General features: G+C 56.7%; 1 protein-coding gene across 3 annotated transcripts in view; it reads right to left on the reverse strand.

The window, feature by feature from the left end:
* ITPK1 (inositol-tetrakisphosphate 1-kinase) overlaps window positions 1-19076 on the reverse strand; it is a 146901-nt gene that overhangs the window by 3164 nt on the left and 124661 nt on the right. For all 3 annotated transcript variants that reach the window (XM_032482545.1, XM_032482546.1, XM_032482547.1), the window contains 5 exons: window positions 16402-16500; window positions 16081-16121; window positions 13382-13547; window positions 8062-8129; window positions 3225-3387 (listed from right to left, as the gene is read on the reverse strand). In XM_032482545.1, coding sequence (XP_032338436.1) covers window positions 3225-3387; window positions 8062-8129; window positions 13382-13547; window positions 16081-16121; window positions 16402-16500 — 537 coding nt within the window. The remainder of the gene's footprint in view (window positions 1-3224; window positions 3388-8061; window positions 8130-13381; window positions 13548-16080; window positions 16122-16401; window positions 16501-19076) is intronic.

A 19076-nucleotide genomic window follows, 5' to 3' on the forward strand; every position in this document is an offset into this window, starting at 1 on the left:
GGCAGCTGTGACTCCACCGAGGACACTGGGCCTGGTGCTAAGAGATACTGAGACCCTCGCACGGCCTCCAGGATGTTCCTCACAGCCGTTGGTAAAAGCTGGGAGGAAATGAAGGTTCGGGCAGGAGCATCATGTCTTATAGAAAAGGCTGTCCCGGGCCAGGCAGGTGGCGCTGCCTCACCGTCCACACTCTTATCTGTTCAGCAAACAACACTGTGGTTTTGAGGAAGCCCGAGGCCGAGAGCAGCAAGTAGTGGTGCCCGGAGTGAAAACAAAAATGGGTGAGAGTTGGCATGTGCAGTATTTCCTCACTTGGTCATCACAACACTGTCCCCATTTTACAGACAAGGAAGCAGAGGCACAGAATTAAGTAACCGGCCCCAAACACGAAAAGAACCTTCAACAGGTGGACACAAGTTCGCTGTGAGGTAAAGGTGCTGATGATGTTCACGGCAGGGGTCCGTCCAGGCTCGCCGAGTGCTGGCCCCTGGCCGTGAGCTTTACCTTCCTCGCTTTGGGCGTCCTCGCGGCCCTGGGGACTGGGACCCAAGGGTTATCCCCATTTTACAGATAAGGACACGAAGCTCTAAATGGCAGCACCAGGAATATGAACCAGGCCCTTCGGTGCTGCCTGTGCCTTGAATACCTGTGGTGCTGGGCGTCCCCTTCCAGGACCTGGGGCTGAAGGACATGGCAGACCTGGGCCCCTTGGGACCATCAGCAGACATGCCGCTAGGTTTCCAGGGCAGACATACAAGCAGGGGAGGAGAGCTGAGATCCGCTGACAGGCCACCAGGGAACCTAAGCCGTTCCCTCAGCAACTGCTTTGCTATCCCCAGAAGAGGCCCAGCTCACGGCTCCAGGCAGCCTGGGGGGGTGGACTGGGGCGTGAATGAGCCCCGTGGGGCCAGCCCAGGGCCAGGCACTGCGCACACACCATCTCCTTGGTTCAGGCAGCGTCAGGTCAGGGGTGCAGGGCCCCAGTCCCAGCCGCACTGCTTGGTAGCTGCGTGACCTTGGACATACCACCCAGGCCCCCTGGCTCCACATGGCCATCAGTAAATGGAGAGCCGGGTGGTCCCTGGCACACTGGGTGGTTGTGAGGATGAAATGAGGCACTGGGGGTGAAGGTCTCAGGGCAGGCTGGGTGTCAGGGTGTCCCCATCACCAGCGGCCACCGCTGTCATTACTGCCCAGCCTGCACCCTCTCTGCAGGGTGCTACCAGACACCCACGGCCCAAGGTACAGGGTGAGGGGGTCCAGGACCCACGCCTCAGGTTGGGCCCCAGGAGTGCCCCAGATCCAGGCTCAGAAATCAGGTGAGGAGAGACCAGGGAGCAGCTGCCATCTCCTGGACACAGCCCCCCCGGGGCCCTGGCTGCACGAGCCCCCCGGGGCCTTCCTCAGCACCAGGCTCCTTCACACGGTCTCCGCTGGGTGTGGCCTCGTCACTCCAGGCCTCGCCTGCCTGGGGAGCCTTTTCTTGGCTTCCCTGGAAGAAGTCTCCCGTCCACACTGGCTCCCAGTGACGTCCCTCCTCTGAACAGCCAGGACGCCCTCAGGATGCCTGGCCCAAATCGCACAGGTGCTGGCTGAGAGGGGCGACTCATGTCCCCACATAAGCCCACAGCCCAGACGCCAAGTTCCTGCTCTCCCCCTCCCCTCCTCCTTCTAGAGCTTCTACCCCAGCAGCCCAGCATCACCCCGACCTGTCCCCTCAAATCCCCTGACGCGGCCACCTTTTCACCGTTGTCACCTCCATGTCCTCTCTGATTTAGCTCCCCCGACTCATCATCGTCCCCCTGACACAGCCTCAACTCCCTTGCTCTCTCTCATTCCCTCATACTTGCTCATCAAACGCCCACCTCTCCATCCAGGCTGCGCCCAGGGTGACAACAGAAAAAGGGGCCACTGTCCCAAAGATCTCAATTTCTAGTCATGAACACAGACCTCAGAGGGCCAGCTCATCTTGCTCAGAGTGAAGGGCCGCATGGCGGGCGCCCCTCTGACTCCCCCAGCCCCTCCTGTGCTCACATGAGGCCATCGGGCACAGGCTTGGGATCCTGATGGGGGGAGGGGGGCTCCTCTTCTTGTGAGGCCCTGCTGCAGGCCCTGCTCCCACACTTGGCTCACAGAGGAGCCCTGGGGACCCAGTCCTCTGAGGGCAGGGCCCTGGTGGCCGTGCTCACACCACCCCCAGCGTCTGTAGCAGTTGGGACGTACAGTGGGCCCTCCGTAAACCACGTGACTGAGGGAGCTAGGGCTTCCTCCGAGCCTGGGTTCCTGTGGCTGTGAACTGTGATGCTGACTGGGCTTGGCCTGTGTGTGCTGAGGAGTGGAGGGGCCGAGCATCAAGTTCCCCAGGCACAGCGGTGTCCCAGCTCCCTGTAAACAGCAGCAGAGTGGTCCCCACGCCCCTGTGAGATGCCAGCCTCCCTGAGGAGGAATCATCTCCTGAGAGTCTGCACATTCACCGAGCAGTGACACTGGCTCTACCTCCAGGGCAATTACTTAATAAAGGCGAGAGCCAAGGCCTGGAGACAGAGACACCGGGAGAGGGCAAGTGCCCGAGCTGCTCAGGACCAGGGGGAGTGAAGCATCTCTCTGCCCCTCACCTGCTGTGGTGGGGAGTTGCTTGGCCACATGTGAAGCTCAGCACAGGGCCGCCACGACCACCATCATCACTGTGGCTAACCGTCCCCTTGAGGGTTCTCTGGGTGATGTCTCCTGCTGCGCCCCTCGCTGAGTTGGGATCTGAGGGCTGCAGGAGGCAGCACGCACCACAGCCACGGGGGGCTGGCCAGATCTGAGGGTGTCCCCAGCACCATGGCTCAGGGCAGGAGAAGGAGCAAGGCCCTGCCACCACCCTGCGGTGTGACTTGGGACAATCTCTCCCTCCCTCCACGTAAACTGGGGGGTTGTAGTCCCTCCAGTGTCCTTTCAGCTCTTTAAATCTACAAGGGCCCAAAAGATCAGCTGAGATTCAGCCAAGAAAGGCAACTGCTGATGGCACAGGATCAGGAGAGGGAGGGGAAAGAATGTGTGTGCAGATGCGGGCCTACTATGCACCCTGTAACCCATATGCAGTGGGGCTGAGCCTCAGTGGGCTCTTACCCCGGCCCCACAGAGCCCACAGTGAGGGGCGGAGCTGGTCAGCCCTGCGCGCCCGCTTGAAGCCACCCGTCTACAGGCCGGTGAGGGTGGTGTGCGGCCCCGGCGCTCACCTGGGAAGGCGTTGATGTCGATGACGGCGTGCTGCCCGGTCTGGTTGTTGATGATGATGTCGATCCCAAAAAGTGACACACCCAGAGCCTGCCGCAGGGCCCGGGACAGCTCCCGGATGACCTCGTCACTCGGCCGCTCAAACACACCCTCGATCTTGTCCAGCTGCCAACACACACACGCGGGGGTCAGATCACGGGTGGGGAGGCGTAGTGCCACGTCACACACACAGAACCCCCGCCCCCAAGTGAGGTGCCACGAGGCCGGGCCTTACACCCAGGCACGAGGCAGGACAGAACAACCAGTGTCAGAACGAGGATGGCCATTTCCAAGTCCTGCCGAGAGCCGGGCAGGTGATAGGTGTGCAGCAGATGTCACCTCTCTAGTCCTCATAACAACCAGGGAGGTGGGCATCATTTTTCAGCATTTTACACACAAGGAAGCTGAAGCTCAGAGAGGGTCAGGGGCCGGTCCAGGGTCACACAGCTCAGGGCTGGATTTGGACCCAGGTATTTTAGCCTGTAAATCCCAAGTCTCTTAGCAGGGAGGAAGGAGGTGGAAAGTCTGTCATGAACCCAGGAAGACTTTGTGGTGCAGGGAGCATATGAGCCGGACCTTGAAGATGGGGAGGTATAGAGGGGACTGGTGGGGCAGCCCCGGTGAGAGCACAGTGGAAGCAAAGATGCAGAGGCAAGACCTTCAGGAGAGAGCTGGGAGCAGCTGGAACAGCCAGGACAGAGGTGGGCAGCAGAGGTTAAGTTTGGTCCGCATCACCGCACTGGCCCACCATTGCCTGAGCCTCAGCCTTCACTCATTGGCCAGTCCTGGTGGGGAGGGCGGGTCGCAGGGATCCTGAGTAGGGCTCACCAATCTCCCCTCTGGACCAGTCATTATGGTATTTCCACACTAACTCAGTGGGCTTCCCCAGAGTCTACTCTGGAGCTCCTGCCCAGCTCCTGGGTCCAAGTTCAGCTTTTAGCAAAGTTTCCACAGGGCTTGGGGGCTGTCCCCTGGACACCGTCCTGATACTGCTCATATTCTGCTCTATCGCAGCTGGCCTGGGACAGGCACACAAGTCTTCATGGGCTGCACAGGCCCTGGCCAGGGCCTCCAAGTTAGTAGAACATTGCCCTGAGAAGGACTGAAGTCAGAAGGATTTGGATTTGAATCTTGACAGTGACTGCCTAGTTCTGTTGTCTTAGGGGAAAGTACTTGGCCTCTCTGTCCCTCAGTCTGCTCATCTGCAAAACAGCACCAGTGAGGCCTCCATCCCAGCTGCTGGGAGGAATCACAAGGTCGTTGATGGGGTGGGGACAGCACACACCTGCCCGGGAGGAGGGGCTCTACTTGCATTTAGGGCATAGATGGCACCATGTCACCCCTAAGACAGCTGGAATAGGGCTCACATGTAATGCTCAGTAGATACTGAGTCCTAAGGGGTGTGGGCTCAGGGTCAAAGGGGAAGCATGGGGGTTGATCCATCAGAAATAAAATAAAAGCTGGGCCACAAAGTTAAATGTGGAATTACCATGTGACCCAGCAATCCCACTCCTAGGTGTGTGACTGATAAGCCAACATTCACAGCTGCATTATTCACAATAGGCTAAAGGCAGAAACAACCCAAAGGTCCATAAACAGATGAGCGGATAAGCAAAATGTGTTACCCACACAATGGAATATTACTCCACCATACAAGGCTACTACACAGATGAACCTTGAAAATACTAGGCTAGGTGAGAAAAGCCAGACGCAACAGGTCACATATTGTATGACTTAACAAGAAAGGCCTAGAGTAGGACAATTAAGGAAACAAAAAGCAGATTAGTGGTTGCCAGGGGCTGGGAGGAGGGGGAATGGGGAGTGATGCTTAATGGGTAGGGGTTTTCTTTGGGGTGATGAAAATGCTTTGGAACTAGATAGAGGTGGTGGTTGTACAACATCGTGACTATACTTAACACCACTGAATTGTTCACATTAAAATGACTACTTGTGTGTTATGTGAATTTCAGCTGAATTTAAAAAAAAAAAAAAGTGAGACTGGGCCAGGTGGGCTGGGGACAGAGCCCCAGGCACCCAGGACAAGTGGCCCTCACCCCTAGCACAGGAAGTTAAAGTGGCTGATGGGGAACTTCCAGGCATGTGCAGAGCAGGGACCACACAGAGGGGCACTGTCCTGCTCACTGTGAAAGTCACCCCCAGCGGCTTCATACAGCAGCCAGGGCGCCTCCTGCCCACAACCCCGCAGCCTCAGTGTCTCATCCAGGGGAGACACTTTCTGAGGGGCAGTGGCAGCCTGGCTGTATGACAGGCACTCGTCACTTAGCACCTGTCTGAGCCTGGGAAGGCGCCCGCCTCCTGGTCACTCTCACCAGGGGGTAGTCAGAGGGTTGGCCCAAGGCAGCAGCTTGACCACTGGTCCTGCAGTTCAGGGCTCTCACCGCGCCAGAGACCCGGGTGGACACCTGGTGCCGCTCACTCCCCGCTGTGTGCCCTGGGCTGCAACGGATCCTTCTGGGTCTTTCTCACTCCGCAAATGGGGTAATAAAAATGCCCACACCGTGGGGCTGTGGTGGGACCCAAGGAGCTAAGGGGGAAGGCCCGTGGTGCAGGCCTGGCCGGGACGGCCGCTGCTTTATTATGTCTCGTGACTCGCTATTTACAAAAGCTCTTTCTCAGCTCAGCTGAGGAATCTCAGAAGTCCTTCTGAAGCCCTCTGATTATCTGAGGTATGAGGCGATGGAGGCGGTGAGAGCCCCCCCACCCCAGTCCCCTTCTCCTATCATAGCTGACACAGACTGAGCACCTACTGCACACCCGGAGCTGCCCCAGGCACTTCTCACCCAGTAACACCCCGAATCCCGCGACCACCATCTCATACAGCAGGATGGGGAAACCGAGGCTCAGAGAGGTATCGCAATTCGCCTGAGGCCACACAGCTGGAACATTGTGGAGCTTGGGTCTGACCCCAGGCAGTCTTTTCAGCCAAAGTCACACTCTTACCCAATACCCTACACTGGTGTCTGGGGGCCGGCAAGTTGGGTGTGGGAGCTGGGTGCACCCTCGGGGGCATCCGGCCAGGGAGGGAGGTGGGGCTTCGAGGCTGGGGCAGGGTTCCCTGCACCTGCATGAAGCCAAGGCGGGGATCAGAGGGATCCCAGTGGTGGGGGGGTGGGGGGATGCTAAGGGCCTTGTCTGGACACTTGTACCTGGGAATGGAGCTGTCTGTGCCTGGCCGGCCTGCAGTGGGCCCGGAGGGCCTCACATCCCAAATGGAAAGTGGCCGGCTGACTTCTTTTCCCTTTTCTCTTCTACACGTTGTCAGCCCTGGGGGACTCCTGCGTAGCAGTCATGAGCTAAGGGGAAGGCGGAGGTGGCGGTGGGGCCTGGAGGTGGAGAGAAGGCTCCACAGTGTCTCTAGGCCGACCTTTCCCACTTAGCAGATGGAGACACAGGCTGAATGGTAGGTGGGTGATTAGCCAGCGAGGTCACTTTGCTTCTGGCCCTCATGCTGACCCTCTGGCATCAATTACAGACCAGACTAGAGCTGCACTGTGCCATGGGAGTGGCAGGGACAGCCTCTCGGCAGGTCCGCGGAATGCTGACTCCCTCCAAGAGTCCCTGGCTGAATAAGGTCCAAGAGCCTCGCAGGGAAGACGTCCTGTGGAACTGGGCCAGCCTGAAGTTTCTGCAGCTTTTATGACACCAGAACCTTTTCTTGCACAGTTAACATCTATTTACACCTTATAATGTGCACAGTCAGGCGCCGAGGGGTTCTGTTTAGAGTCGAGCTCTTGACCATAGAACTTGTTCCTGGGGAACGTCTATCAGCATCTTGAGTGACGCTGGTGTTCCCCCATGTCCCTGTCCATGCCTGGGCTCTGTAGAACCCTCAGCACACAGCTGGCTCCTCAAAGGAAACAAACAAGAAATGGACAGGCAGCCTGGGCTCGGGGACAGGAGGCCATGGGCAAGCATAGGCCCTAACCTGGGATGGAAGGGAGTGAGGTCCAGGGACGGGGGTGTGCTGTGGAGGGGCCACAGGCAAACCCTCTAAGAATGGCCAGGATGGCTGTGACTTAGGGGAGCGGGAGACCTGGCAGACGGCTCATTTCAGGGGGCAGTGGTGGCAGAGACCACTGGCTCTCTGGACATGGAGGAACAGCAGTGGGTGGCCCAGTGCCAGGCTCTAACTGCTCTGAAATTGCCAGGGAGATAAGAAACTCTAAATTCCTGGAAGCCTCAGCTTTGGAATCAGACTAATCTGGAGTCATATCCCATCTCTGTCCCCAAGTGAAGAACTCTGTAAATTTGGAGAAGTTATTTAACCTCCCTGAGCATAGCCCTCCCCTTGGGGAAGTGGGGGGATCCACCCACTCCTGCAAGGCTATTTCAGGCCGTGGGGCATCTAGGACAGAGCTTCCCACCCAGCGACACTCACTGACAGCAACCCTGAGCCCACTGCCCATCGTGAACCACCCCAGCACCCACAGAAGGACACAGCAGGCTCTTAACAAACGCTTACTGGACTCACGCGAACAAGGAAAGAAAAAGGGAAATTGACATAGTGCTGTCTCCTGCCCCTTTTTTAAAAATCAGGGAAAAGGCAGATTAGAAAGTAGGTCTTCAAATTCCTCGTGACTGGGGAGATTTCTTCAGGCTGGGAGGAAAGTTAGATAATCTATCTGGAGCGATCTAATGGTGAGATGGCCATCGGCACAAAACCCTGAGTAAGGAAGAGGGGTCTGGAACCTCCCCGGGCCTCTGGCATAGGGGCACAGGTCCTCCCACCCTGCCCCGCTGGACAGCCAACGGCACCCAGGCTCGGCAGGAGGGACGTACCGCGGTCAGGACTGATGACGACTCTGGCTTCGACACGTTGTGGCTGTTGAAGAAGATGGATTCACGGTCTGAAAAAGCAAAGACAGGAAGGAGCCAGAGTTAAAAGCTTAAGGCAGGGACAGTGATTCCACCACCCGACACCAGGGGACAGCACCATCCCAGGCCACGGCGGCCTTTGGGCTCAGCGTCCAGCAGCTGCCGCCTGGGGCCCCAGCAAGCCGGGGACCCCCACCCCGAGGAGACACGACACCATGGCCATCCCATGGACACATGCCCAGTCAGAACCCCTGTTTCAATTATTCCTCCCATATAAAAATGAATGGCTCAACGAGCCCGCTTCTGCCAACATGTTACAGTATCATACATGGTTCTCCCCAATACCTAATGCCTCCTTCCCAAGTGTGTCTAGAGTGTCCTACAAACATGGACCAGAAAGGGGGCTGAGTGAGTGGGAAACGCCGTGTATGTGAGTATCAAGGACCCAAAGTGAAGAGGTCGACTGATGCCATTTATTCCAGCATTCTCGATCCCTCCTGGCTCTGCCCAGGGAACACCTTCCCAGAGAAGCACTTCAGAAATGGCCTGGCTGCCACTTGGCACGTGAGCGTTTAAAATACAAAGGGTTCTCCTCTTTCGCAATCTACCAAGGGGACAAAATAGGAAATCAGAACATGGGCATCTGTAGGACCCACCCAGGGAAGCACACAGAACAGCTTCTGTTTGGCTGTGGAAGCCGGCACAGACCCTTGAAATACCTTCCACCTCTTCCCACCCCATCCCTCCCTGATCCCACTGCACCCTGGGCCCCCTCACTCCCATGGGGGCCCCTGGAGAGACAGATCAATCTCAAGATTGATGAGAACAAGGAGCTGCTGGTTTGTTTATTCATCCCCTGGAGAGTAAAGGAAGGTCAGTTGGTCAGAAACATGTTCCCGAGCATTTGGAAGTGTGGGTACTTCCATGAAGAATGCAAGAATCACAAAATCATGAGCCTCCGGGCTGAGATCTGGTAAAGGCTATCATCACATGGCGACCACAGGTCATGAGAATGGCATGGGCCATGAGCCCCAATGTGGCTCTGGCAGCCTCTGCTTTAGTCCTTCCGGGTAGGGCGTGGTGGCTCCCGTCCCTCAAGACATACGGGGACCCAGGCCCCTAAGCACAGGGCAGGAAGGGCCCTGGCTGAGCACTGCTGCATGCCAGAGGCCACGCCGAGGGGCCACCTGCTCTGGATGGCGACGCCCCACCCCCAGCTCCAGGATAATGGCCACAACAGTCATGCATGAGGAAGTGATTGGGGCGGAGGCCAAGCAGGCAGGAGCTGAGATGTACCTGGCGTCCTTCCTGCTAGTGGGGCACGCAGGCCCCCTGCCGCCCTGGCGTGCCCGACAGTCCTCCTGCCGCTCCGACCAGAGCCAGTCCAGACGGGGGGCACGAGAGACGGTCCTGGGGAGGAGCCTGGGGAAAATAAACACCCTGCAGGACTTGCATCAAGCGGCCCCACTGATTTCTACTCCTGGGCACTGACAGCCAAGAAGAGTGAGCCTTCGGGGGTGGCAAGCCCCGTGGGCTGGAGGCTGGAGCAGGGCTCGAGCAGCCGAGATGGGCATTCGGGCCTTCTACAGACACTGCCCACCTTCTCACTCCATAGCCCAGTCTGGCCCAGTCTCACTGAGCTCAGGGTGCCTCCACCCACCCTGTGGGTCCCCAAGGGCAATGGCCAGGGTGGCAGAGCAGGCCTAGGTAGAGAGAAAGGCCACTCAGAGTAGATGGACACAGCCAAGTTCAGGGGGGCTGGGAAGCCTTCAAGAGCCACAGGGAACACCATGGGTGTGTAGCTCTGCCAGGAAGGGAAGGAACTGGGCGCTCAAACTGGACAGACCATGTCACCCAACAGCTTCTTGTGGCCAGAAGATCGAAAATGTGCACCTTCTCAAAGGGGACTCGTTTCTCCTCCGGGCTATCTCTGACGCGGGGGCTCTGGCCAGAGGACTGTTCAGCAGGGTAGGGAGGCTACCCTCTTCTCAGGCCCTCCCCCTGTGTGGCCTGAGCGGTAGTTGGAGGGAGTGGCAGCAGTTTCCAGCCACTTGGTGACCTAGGAGATGATGCGAAGGGAAGCCAAGACAGGTCAGAAAGGGTCAGATCGTCGCTTGGTGTCAGCTCCCTGGGCAGCTTCACGATACCCAGTTCCCTCAAGATAAACCTGGCCAGGCCCCTGCACCTTGATCAGAGCAGCACCCTGGATCTGGGGGCCCATCCACTCTGCTCCCAGTCTAGTCTCGAGACACAGAGTGCCCAGGTGAAGAACCACAGATAATGCCTTCCAGGAGAGGGAGGGCAACAGGAGCAGTATGGGTGCTTTTGTCCCCAGTTTACAGATGAAACAAATAGGTTCAAAAGAAGAGTAAGGGACAAGTTTAGCCCCCAAATTTCCCAGTGACTCTCTGAGGCAGCTGTGAGCAGTGGCCACACTTTCTTCAGCTTCATTTGCTTAATCTTTACATCTCTCGCTGGGGAGTAGGGAGCATGCCACAGGCGCAGATGGTGGCCCAGGTCTGCTCCCAGATTCCCTCCCAGATCCCATACGAACATCAGCTCCGCAGAGGGGCCAGCCCTGGCTGCCTTGCCCAGCAGTGTCCCAGTGCCCACTGTTCCCTCTGGGGCCCTTTATCTGTGCCACAATTTACCCTTTTATTACTTCTTCCCTGAGGTGCAGTTCCTCCCACTAGAATATAAGCACAGGAGGGCAGGACACTTAGCTGATTAGCTAGGTCCCTGCTGGATCCCAGCCCCTGGCACGGGGCTCAGCGCATGGCAGGTTCAAGGAAACACCTGAGGGGCTCTAGATGTGAGATCACCAAGTGTGGCCCGCCACCTACATTTGAAAATAAAGGTTTATTGGAATGCAGTCACGCTCATTTGTTTACACGTTGTGTACAGCTGCTCTTACACTCCAACTGCGGCATGACAGAGCTGGAAATATTTACTCTCTGGCCTTTTGCAGAAAAAGCCTACTGACCGACCCCTGCTCTATGTGGTAGGCAGTGCCATTCCTTTCTATACCCCTAAAGGAAAAAAGGCCCACGAGGTAGAGTGTAATAAAGGCACTGCATCCGCAGAGGAAAAGAAACAGAAATAAACCCACTGCACGGAAAGGGGAGCAGAGAGATGTGCCCATCACGACTCTGGAACTAGTGGAGAGAGGGGAGCAATCTCCCCAGGGCTGTGAACCGTGGGCAGGAACACGTGTTCCTGGCTCTGGCACAGGCCAACTTCAACCTTCTCCATAAGAATGTGACTTCGGTTCCAGCCGGAGCGACAGCAAGATGCCCATGGTTGTAAGACATACCTGACTTCAGAGCTGGTAACAGGTGAAACCCAAAGAGCACCAGAAAATCAAAAGGACACAGCAGCTGCGGAGGGAAAGCCGGCGTCCTCATCACCACCCCAGGTCCAAAGAATCCCACTCAAGGAGTCCCCACCTCCCTGCATGGACAGGGGAAGCCGCAGACCTGCCACACTGGGCAACGGGAACCAGAAAGCCAGGAGGAGGCTTCAAAGAGGCCAGAGCCCCAAAGCCTCCCGCTCAATTGTGCAGCTTAAAAGGCTGCTGTCATGCTGTGCTTCTCATCCGGAAAGAGAATACATGTGTAAAAAGAACAGAGCCCATGGCAGCTCGTTGGCATGATGCCCTGAAGACAATGGACACGGAATCAGCCGTGGGCACAGAGGGACGGACACACTGAAAGTTACTCAGCTTGCCTGAGCATCACACACACACTTCTCTGTGAGTTCTGGGCTCACCCACTCATTTACTCAGCCACTGACTGCATTTTATGTTAAGCTGGTGACCTGGAAACAGCCACAAGAAGACACAGAGGCGGCACCCTTGTCCTCAGACACAGGACGGAGTCCACACCGTGCCACCGGAGGCTCCCAGATGGAAACTGGCCCCGCACTTTCCAAGCAGGAGAAAAGGGTTGGGGAAGACTTTTTATGTGTAAAGGAAGGAAATCAGGTGGTAATTTCTTTCGGAGATGGAGTGAGGACAAGGATGTCCTGAGCCCGGAAAGCCCCCCGCCTGGCTGGGAAGGCCGCCTGCACTCAGAGGGAAGTGGAGACGTGCAGTCCCGAAGAGTCTGCTTTCTGGGTTGTGTTAACCGAACGGCTGAGAGAGGACGCAAGAGCTGGACTTCATCCAAGAGGAGGGGCTCAAAGCCACGAGGAGCGGATGGTGACAGGAAGTCCTAGCAGAGGGATTTCAGGAAGACACATCTATTTGCTCAGGGGGAGATAATGTAGCCCGGGTATTTCGTCTAGTGACGGCGGGTTTTTCTTGCAAAGATAAACGCACAGTGAGAACAAACCACGCCATGGTAATCAGGCGTCCTCAGAAGTCTGCTCTCGGAAAACCGTGCTTATTTCAGGAATGCTGCCACTGTTCCAAAGGTTTCTGGAACCTGCCTTAGGGATGCCTTCAGAACCACTAGAACATTCTTTTGAGCAGCCCCCGTACCACCTAATCCTTATCTTAGACTCAGTTTTTGAAACAGCCAAGGATCACCTAGTGCTGGTGAGCAGATGAAGAAAAGCTGAGGGTGTGGAGACCCTCAGCATCCTTAGGGGACCCCCTCGGATGTCCCAAATGATGGCATGATGGCAGCACCCTGCAAACACCACCACTGTGTGACATCTGAGGGACACTCAGGACCATCACCCACTGATCCAAAATACACTCACCGATGTGGTACTCACTCCTGTGGGGGCCCAGCGATGTGACCGTGCCACTCCTGACCTGCCTGAGGTCCCACAGCCAGGAAGTCCTGTGCCCCATGTGCTAACGCCTGACAGAGCACGCACCCACCTTGGCTACTGCAGAAGCAGCAGGTAACTCATTGTTTCCCAATTGGAAAAAGAAGGCATGATAAAGTAGCCAGGGCTCTGGCACTCAACATACGAGGGGCCCCTGCCTCCCTGGCTTCCCCGAAGGGTCAGTCATCAATTCCAGCATGTTCCCTGTGAGCTTCATGTCATGTGGAGCCCCAGGAAGAGGCCTGGGTGCAGAAAGCTTCTGGGTGCTTCCTGGAATTTACGGTGGTTGAGATGGATGGAGCCCCTACAACGACCTGGTGGGACAGGGGTTCTCACTTGTTCTCTAAGACCTCTTACCTACTGAGCTCTTCCAGCCTGCAGATCCCCTCTCCCCGCTCTGAATAACACAGGGTGACCAAGGTCAGAGCTGAAGGACAGGCGGCTGGTGCCGTGTCCCAGGCACGCTCCTGAGCTCCAGGCATCCAGAGACAGCGTGAGGCTCAATTACCTGATGTGCCCGCAGAGAAGTTCTTCAGCGAGGGCCTCTGGACCACAGTGTAGGACTCGCCAACCACAAACACCTTGTACAGGACGGCGTTGTGGTTGATGAAATTCTGGATCACGCAGGGTGGCTGGATGGCGTTCAGGCCCTCCTGGTTGAACACAATGGCCATCTGGGGAGACAGGGGGCCAAGGGCTTTGTCAGGGTCCACTACCTCCTCAGCCTCGACACAGGGCCACGTCACCTGCCCAGAACACTGCCACCAAGGCCCATCCCTGGCCCAGCGGCATGAGGGCTCCCCGAGAAGTCTCCAGCCAGGGTGAGTGGAGTGGAACCTGAGAAGAACACCTAGGGATCAAGGCACTCTGTCATGGTGGTTTGGAAATCCTATACCATCAGGTCTGCCATGTAGGGTCAAGCAGGCTGTGCACTGCACAACTCCACTATTCACACTGCATTCAGGAAAGGAACACCCCTGGGTTGTGTACTACTCAACCCTTCGGACCTCCGAGAGTTTCCTCCACGAAGACTGGAGGGGCAAGGAGAGGGCAGCAACAGGAAGCAGAAGACAATGGGTCAGGCGCTGGGAGGACTTGGGTCAAAGCCTGCTTAATGCCCACAGCTGCCTCCCGAGCGCCCATGACGTGTCTGGCCTTGTTCTAACACGACGTGAGGCACCTGCTGTCATCCTCACAAAGTGACCAGCGGGTGGGTCCTATCATCACATCCCTTTCTCAGATGAGGAAACTGAGGCCCTGAGATGCTTCGTGGCTGCTGGAGAGTGGCAGGGCGCAGAACGGGATGGAGCCCAGCAGCACCCAGCCTGGCTGTCTTACACACTGAGTGAGCTACATGAGCACCTGAGAAATGGGAACGTGCTGCTCCCAGTCCCGACTCCTCTGGGGACCAAGCCTCCATCCTACAGGAGGGTCTGGCAGGGGACTGAGGTAGAGACGGGAAGAGGGCCACTGGAGAAAACCTCTCCACTTTGGCTGAGGCTCAGTCTGCCCAGTAGAGCCAGCTGCCAGTGTTGGGGGTATGGCTAATCCCTCAGTCCACAGGGCCCCAAGAAGAAGCCACCGGATGCCCAGGGCTGCTGGGAGGGGATAACAGGGCTGCACAGCTGGCCGCCTACACTGGCTGATGCCCCTCACATCAACTGTCACTCCAGCGTGCCTGGCACTCAGCTGGGCAGGGCAGAAGCAGAGACCCAGGCCGCATGAGGAAATAAAAAGCACGTGCGTGCGTGAGTGTGCGCGCATACGTGTGCACCACAGGGAATGTCTCCTTAGCCCTCTGACGAAAGTAAGAGAACCAGACGTGAGTTCAAGTCCCAGCCCCGGCACTCACTGTGTAAGTCATGTTTAAGCTCCAATTCCCTCACCTGTAAAACAGCATCAATAACCAACATGGGATAGTGCTGGGGGTCCTTATAGCTTATGGCTCAGTGGGGTTTTTTTGTTTGTTATTTTTAGGGGGGGAGTATTCCACTGTGGAGCAAACTAGCATGCTTACACAGGCTTAAAGCCGAAATAAGGAACCAAACCATCCTGCGAACATAAAATAAAAACAAACTAGTCCTGATTCTGGTTGAGCTAGGGACCGGGTGAATCAGAGGTAGGACTCGGGTGGGCTGGGTCCCCAACCAGAAAGCCCCGCTTTCCTGTGTAAAGCTAATCACACGCACAGGGGAGTCCTGCATCCTTGCTGCACTCAACACCCCTGGGCACCTCTGAGGTAGGTGAGTACCCCCCCCCCGACAGAGGGGGCGTCCCTCTGATGCTAACAGCCTCCCGGGAGGCAGGTGGCCCGTAGCGCACACAAGCCCCCGCCGTCCCCCTCAGGAATCTGCAACTCTCCAGATCCCAGTCTCGGAGCTCTGTTCCTGACCCCCATGCAGAAGAGGAACCCCTCCCTGAAACAGCACGCAGTGGGTTGGGAGGGCCCGGGGGTCAGGTGGGGAGGAAAGAGGAGACATCGCACACGTGTGTATCTTGGAGCCAGACTTGGACAGCTGGACCGAGGGGAGAAACAGCTTCCCCTGCAGGCGCTGACTCCATGGAATCAAGACTCCTGAGGAGGGAGCTCACCTCGATCCACGACCCCCACCCCTTCTGCAATGACCCGGCAGGTTCCAGGGCAACAGGTTCCACCGCAGTGGATCAAACACCTCCTGGGCCCCACGGCAGCACGTGGGGCCTTATCCTTCACAGCCACCACCAGCATATCCCCAGTTACTAGTGTGGGACAGAATCTCAGAGAGGCTGGGTCATCTGCCCAAAGTCACACAGCTGGCACTGCCCAGAGCCAGACCTGGTCACAGGCCGGTATGATTCCAGAGTTCTCATGTGAACAACAGAAGTGGCTCCTTCCCAGCAGGCTGACCTGTTCTGCATCAGGCCAGTCTAATCACGTGAATGATTGCAATCATCTTTCTGTCCTGAAGACCCCAAGGCACTGACCAGCAGGGGAAGTTTTTGGTGGTGAAAAGGGCTAGGTGGAAGGCTGGCAGGCAGGTGCTGCTGCCAGCGAGGGAAGTGTGGGTTCCAGGGACATGGTTTTGGCTGCCCTGAAGCCTTCCTGCTCCCTCCCAGAGTACCAGACCAGGCAGGTTCCCAGAGAGACACCGTGTGCTGCAAGCATGGGGGGCAGGTAGATGGCAGGGGTGGAGACCGGGCAGTCAAGTTGCCAAATCTTCTACTCACCTCGTGAGAGTTGGTGCCATGAGCCACTCTGGTTTTACAAACTAGGGGTGGGGAGAGAAAAACAGAGGAGTTAGCAAGGCTTTTCACCCACCAAGCCCGACCTGACAGACACAGGGAGATGCTCTCAAAACTCCTGCAGCCCCTCCTGTCGGGGAAGGGGCCAGCACCCATGCTCAGGTGAGATGGATGAATGCTGCCAGTCCAGGCAGGAGAGCATCTGCCTTCACCACCTAGGGACCCAGGACCAGGCCCTCCCTGGCAGCCAAGGCCCTCTTCCACCCGGCCCACACCTGCCCAGCGAGCTCAGGGTACGGGACTCACTGAACGGGAAAGCCAGGCCATTCTTCTCCAGGAGCTGCATGGTGTCGTCCCCGCACAGGCTCGTGAGCTCCATGAAGGGCGGTGAGCAGATCCTGTCATCTGGGGACAGAGGAGAAGCCACATCAGCACCGCCTACTCCCTGGGGGCCACCCTCAGTGTCCCTGTCCCGCCACCCGATGCCCCACACTCTGCAGTCCCCTGGGAACACACATGTGCCCCGAGGACGAGAGCATATTCTTTAATTACATTTTCTGATAGCATTTCTGGAGTGACAAAACCAATATACATTATAACAACAAACCCTGAAGATCAAAGAAAAGTAAAAACCAGACACAGTCACAGACACGACCCGGATTACCTCCACCTCCTTAGCCTGCGCTTGCGCACGTGATATTTACACACACACAGTTTCCCAACAGGATGCTGCTCTGTAACCCGAATTTTCACTCTATCAACTCTGAACACTTTTCTGGGTCAATGAAGACTTTCCCCTCCATACACTGTGTCGGCTTAACGATAATCCCAGGAATGACACCAGACATTCAGCTCTCACCCGGGGTCTATCACTGCGCTGAGGGCTTTGCGTACATCACCTCTGAAGTCTGCAAATAACCCCATGGGGAGGGCGCTGAGGGCGAGTGCGCAGTCACAAAGGGACTCCTCCTGGGGAGATGCAGGGCCCCGCCCTCTCACTACCTAACAGAGGCGGAAAACAAAATGCAGCTCTGGACACAATTATCACATCTATCGGCCACACTCAAGCACACCCATCACCCTCCAGTCCTGGCCCAGCACCCCCGACCTCCCCACTGAGCCAGCAAGTCCGCTCTCCCAAATCCCTGGTCTCACAGGGGTGCCAGCCTCCTCTGTGCGCCCACCCAAGGGGTTCTAGGAGTGTTTAGTTTTCTGAAAAGCTGAGAGCTGGGTCTGTCTGCTCTGTCCTTCAGGACGCTCCTGGTGCCAGGCACCTAGTGTGAGCAAAGCAGGTTATTTGTGGGAAAACAAAATGCATTCTGAATTTCTCTGCTGATTGTTAAACTGCATTACTGGTTTGTTATTACTCCTTCTGGTCTACCCTCTTCCCCAGTAGGGCACCAGCTCCTCAGGAGGTAGGACCACCCTGTATTTCTGGGCACAGGGGCCAGGAAAGGTTGAGCATTTAGTGGGGTGGGGGAAACCCCCTCCAAACTTGGAAACCAAACCAAAAGTAAACAATAAAGCAGCTTGTCTCCAGCAGCTTCTAGCTACTTGGCTGGTGAGGTCAGTATATTAAACCAAGGTAAGATCCAGCTTCACATATCTCATAAAAGCCAGTGCCAAGAATTACACAGGGTATATTAAAAAGTGTTTTCATCTCCCTCCCTGCTTCCCACCAGCAAAGTCCAAACTCTAATGTTGGTGGATTCTGAGGGTTGCAGAGTTTCCTGGGGACCCTAGGAGGGAGTCAGTGTTTGTCGAGCCCTGGTGGACGGAGCTGCTGGCCCTCTGCACAGAGCATTCGGATTTCATCCTCCGAGGGCTTTGACAGAGTCCCAGTGGACAGATGCCGAAACAGAGGGCCCAAGATGCAGCCTTTGCCCAAGGTCACCTGACAGTCAAATACAGAGCCAGGACAAGGAGCCAGGCTCACGTGGCAGGCCAGGAAAAGAGAAGCCAGGAAAATTAGAACAGGGAGGTACGGTGGGGTGAGGGGTCCTGGCTCTTAGCTGTTAAGCCGTTACCTAAACAGGGGCCTGTTTCTGCATCCTCTGCCCAGAGTCAGAGCTGGGGTGGAAACACTGGGGAGGGGCTGGCAGGCCCTCGCACGACTGTAGAGTGGGGAGGGGCTCTGTGTAAAGGCTCCAAGCTGTTAACATGCAGCCCCTACAGCCCAGCTTTAACGGGGCGGGCGCTCCAGGCCTAACAAACTGGAGGATGTGGTGGCAGGCGCCCACCTGGCCTGGCAGGGGCCCTGCCCTGGACCCAGTCCTCCCAGGGGAAGACTCAGAGACCCCTAGAGTCTGACAGACCACCTCCTGTCAGAGCTTCCAGATTTTTCAGAGCAGGTGAATCTGCCAGGCTTTTAGATCCCCCTGCAATGCCCCGCTGCACATGCCCTCCCAGCCCAGCCCATCAAAGCTTTCACGTGACGTCACTGCCAGCAGCCGACAGTCAATAAACCCCACTTGTTAGGTGCCAGACACTGCTCCACACAGTCTGCTAAGCAATCATTTACTCTCAAAGAACCCCACAAGGCGGGGCTGTCACCTCCATCTTACAGACAAGGAAAACGGGGCACAGAGAAGGCTCCCTGCCCAGAGGCACACAGTAAGTAAGGGGTGCAGCTGGGGGTCATCCCTGGGCAACTGGCTCCCAAGTCCACACCGCTGACCACGGCCTCCCTAGTAGAAAAAGTGTCCACTTCATATCTACAGAAAAAAGGACAAGACCACATGATCTCATCAATAGATGCAGAAAAGGCACCTGACAAAATCCAGCGCCCTTTTATGATAAAAACACTTAACAAACTAGGCATAGGAGGGAATTTCCTCAATCTGATAGAGGGCACCTATGAAAACCCACAGCTAACATCATACTTAACGGTGAAAGGCTGGAACGTTTCCCCTAAGGTCGGGAACAAGACAAGACCATCTGTTCTTGCTGCTTCTGAGCAACACTGCCCTGGAGGTCCCAGC

This window comes from Camelus ferus, chromosome 6 (assembly GCF_009834535.1).
Source record: "Camelus ferus isolate YT-003-E chromosome 6, BCGSAC_Cfer_1.0, whole genome shotgun sequence".
Classification (NCBI taxonomy): domain Eukaryota; kingdom Metazoa; phylum Chordata; class Mammalia; order Artiodactyla; family Camelidae; genus Camelus; species Camelus ferus.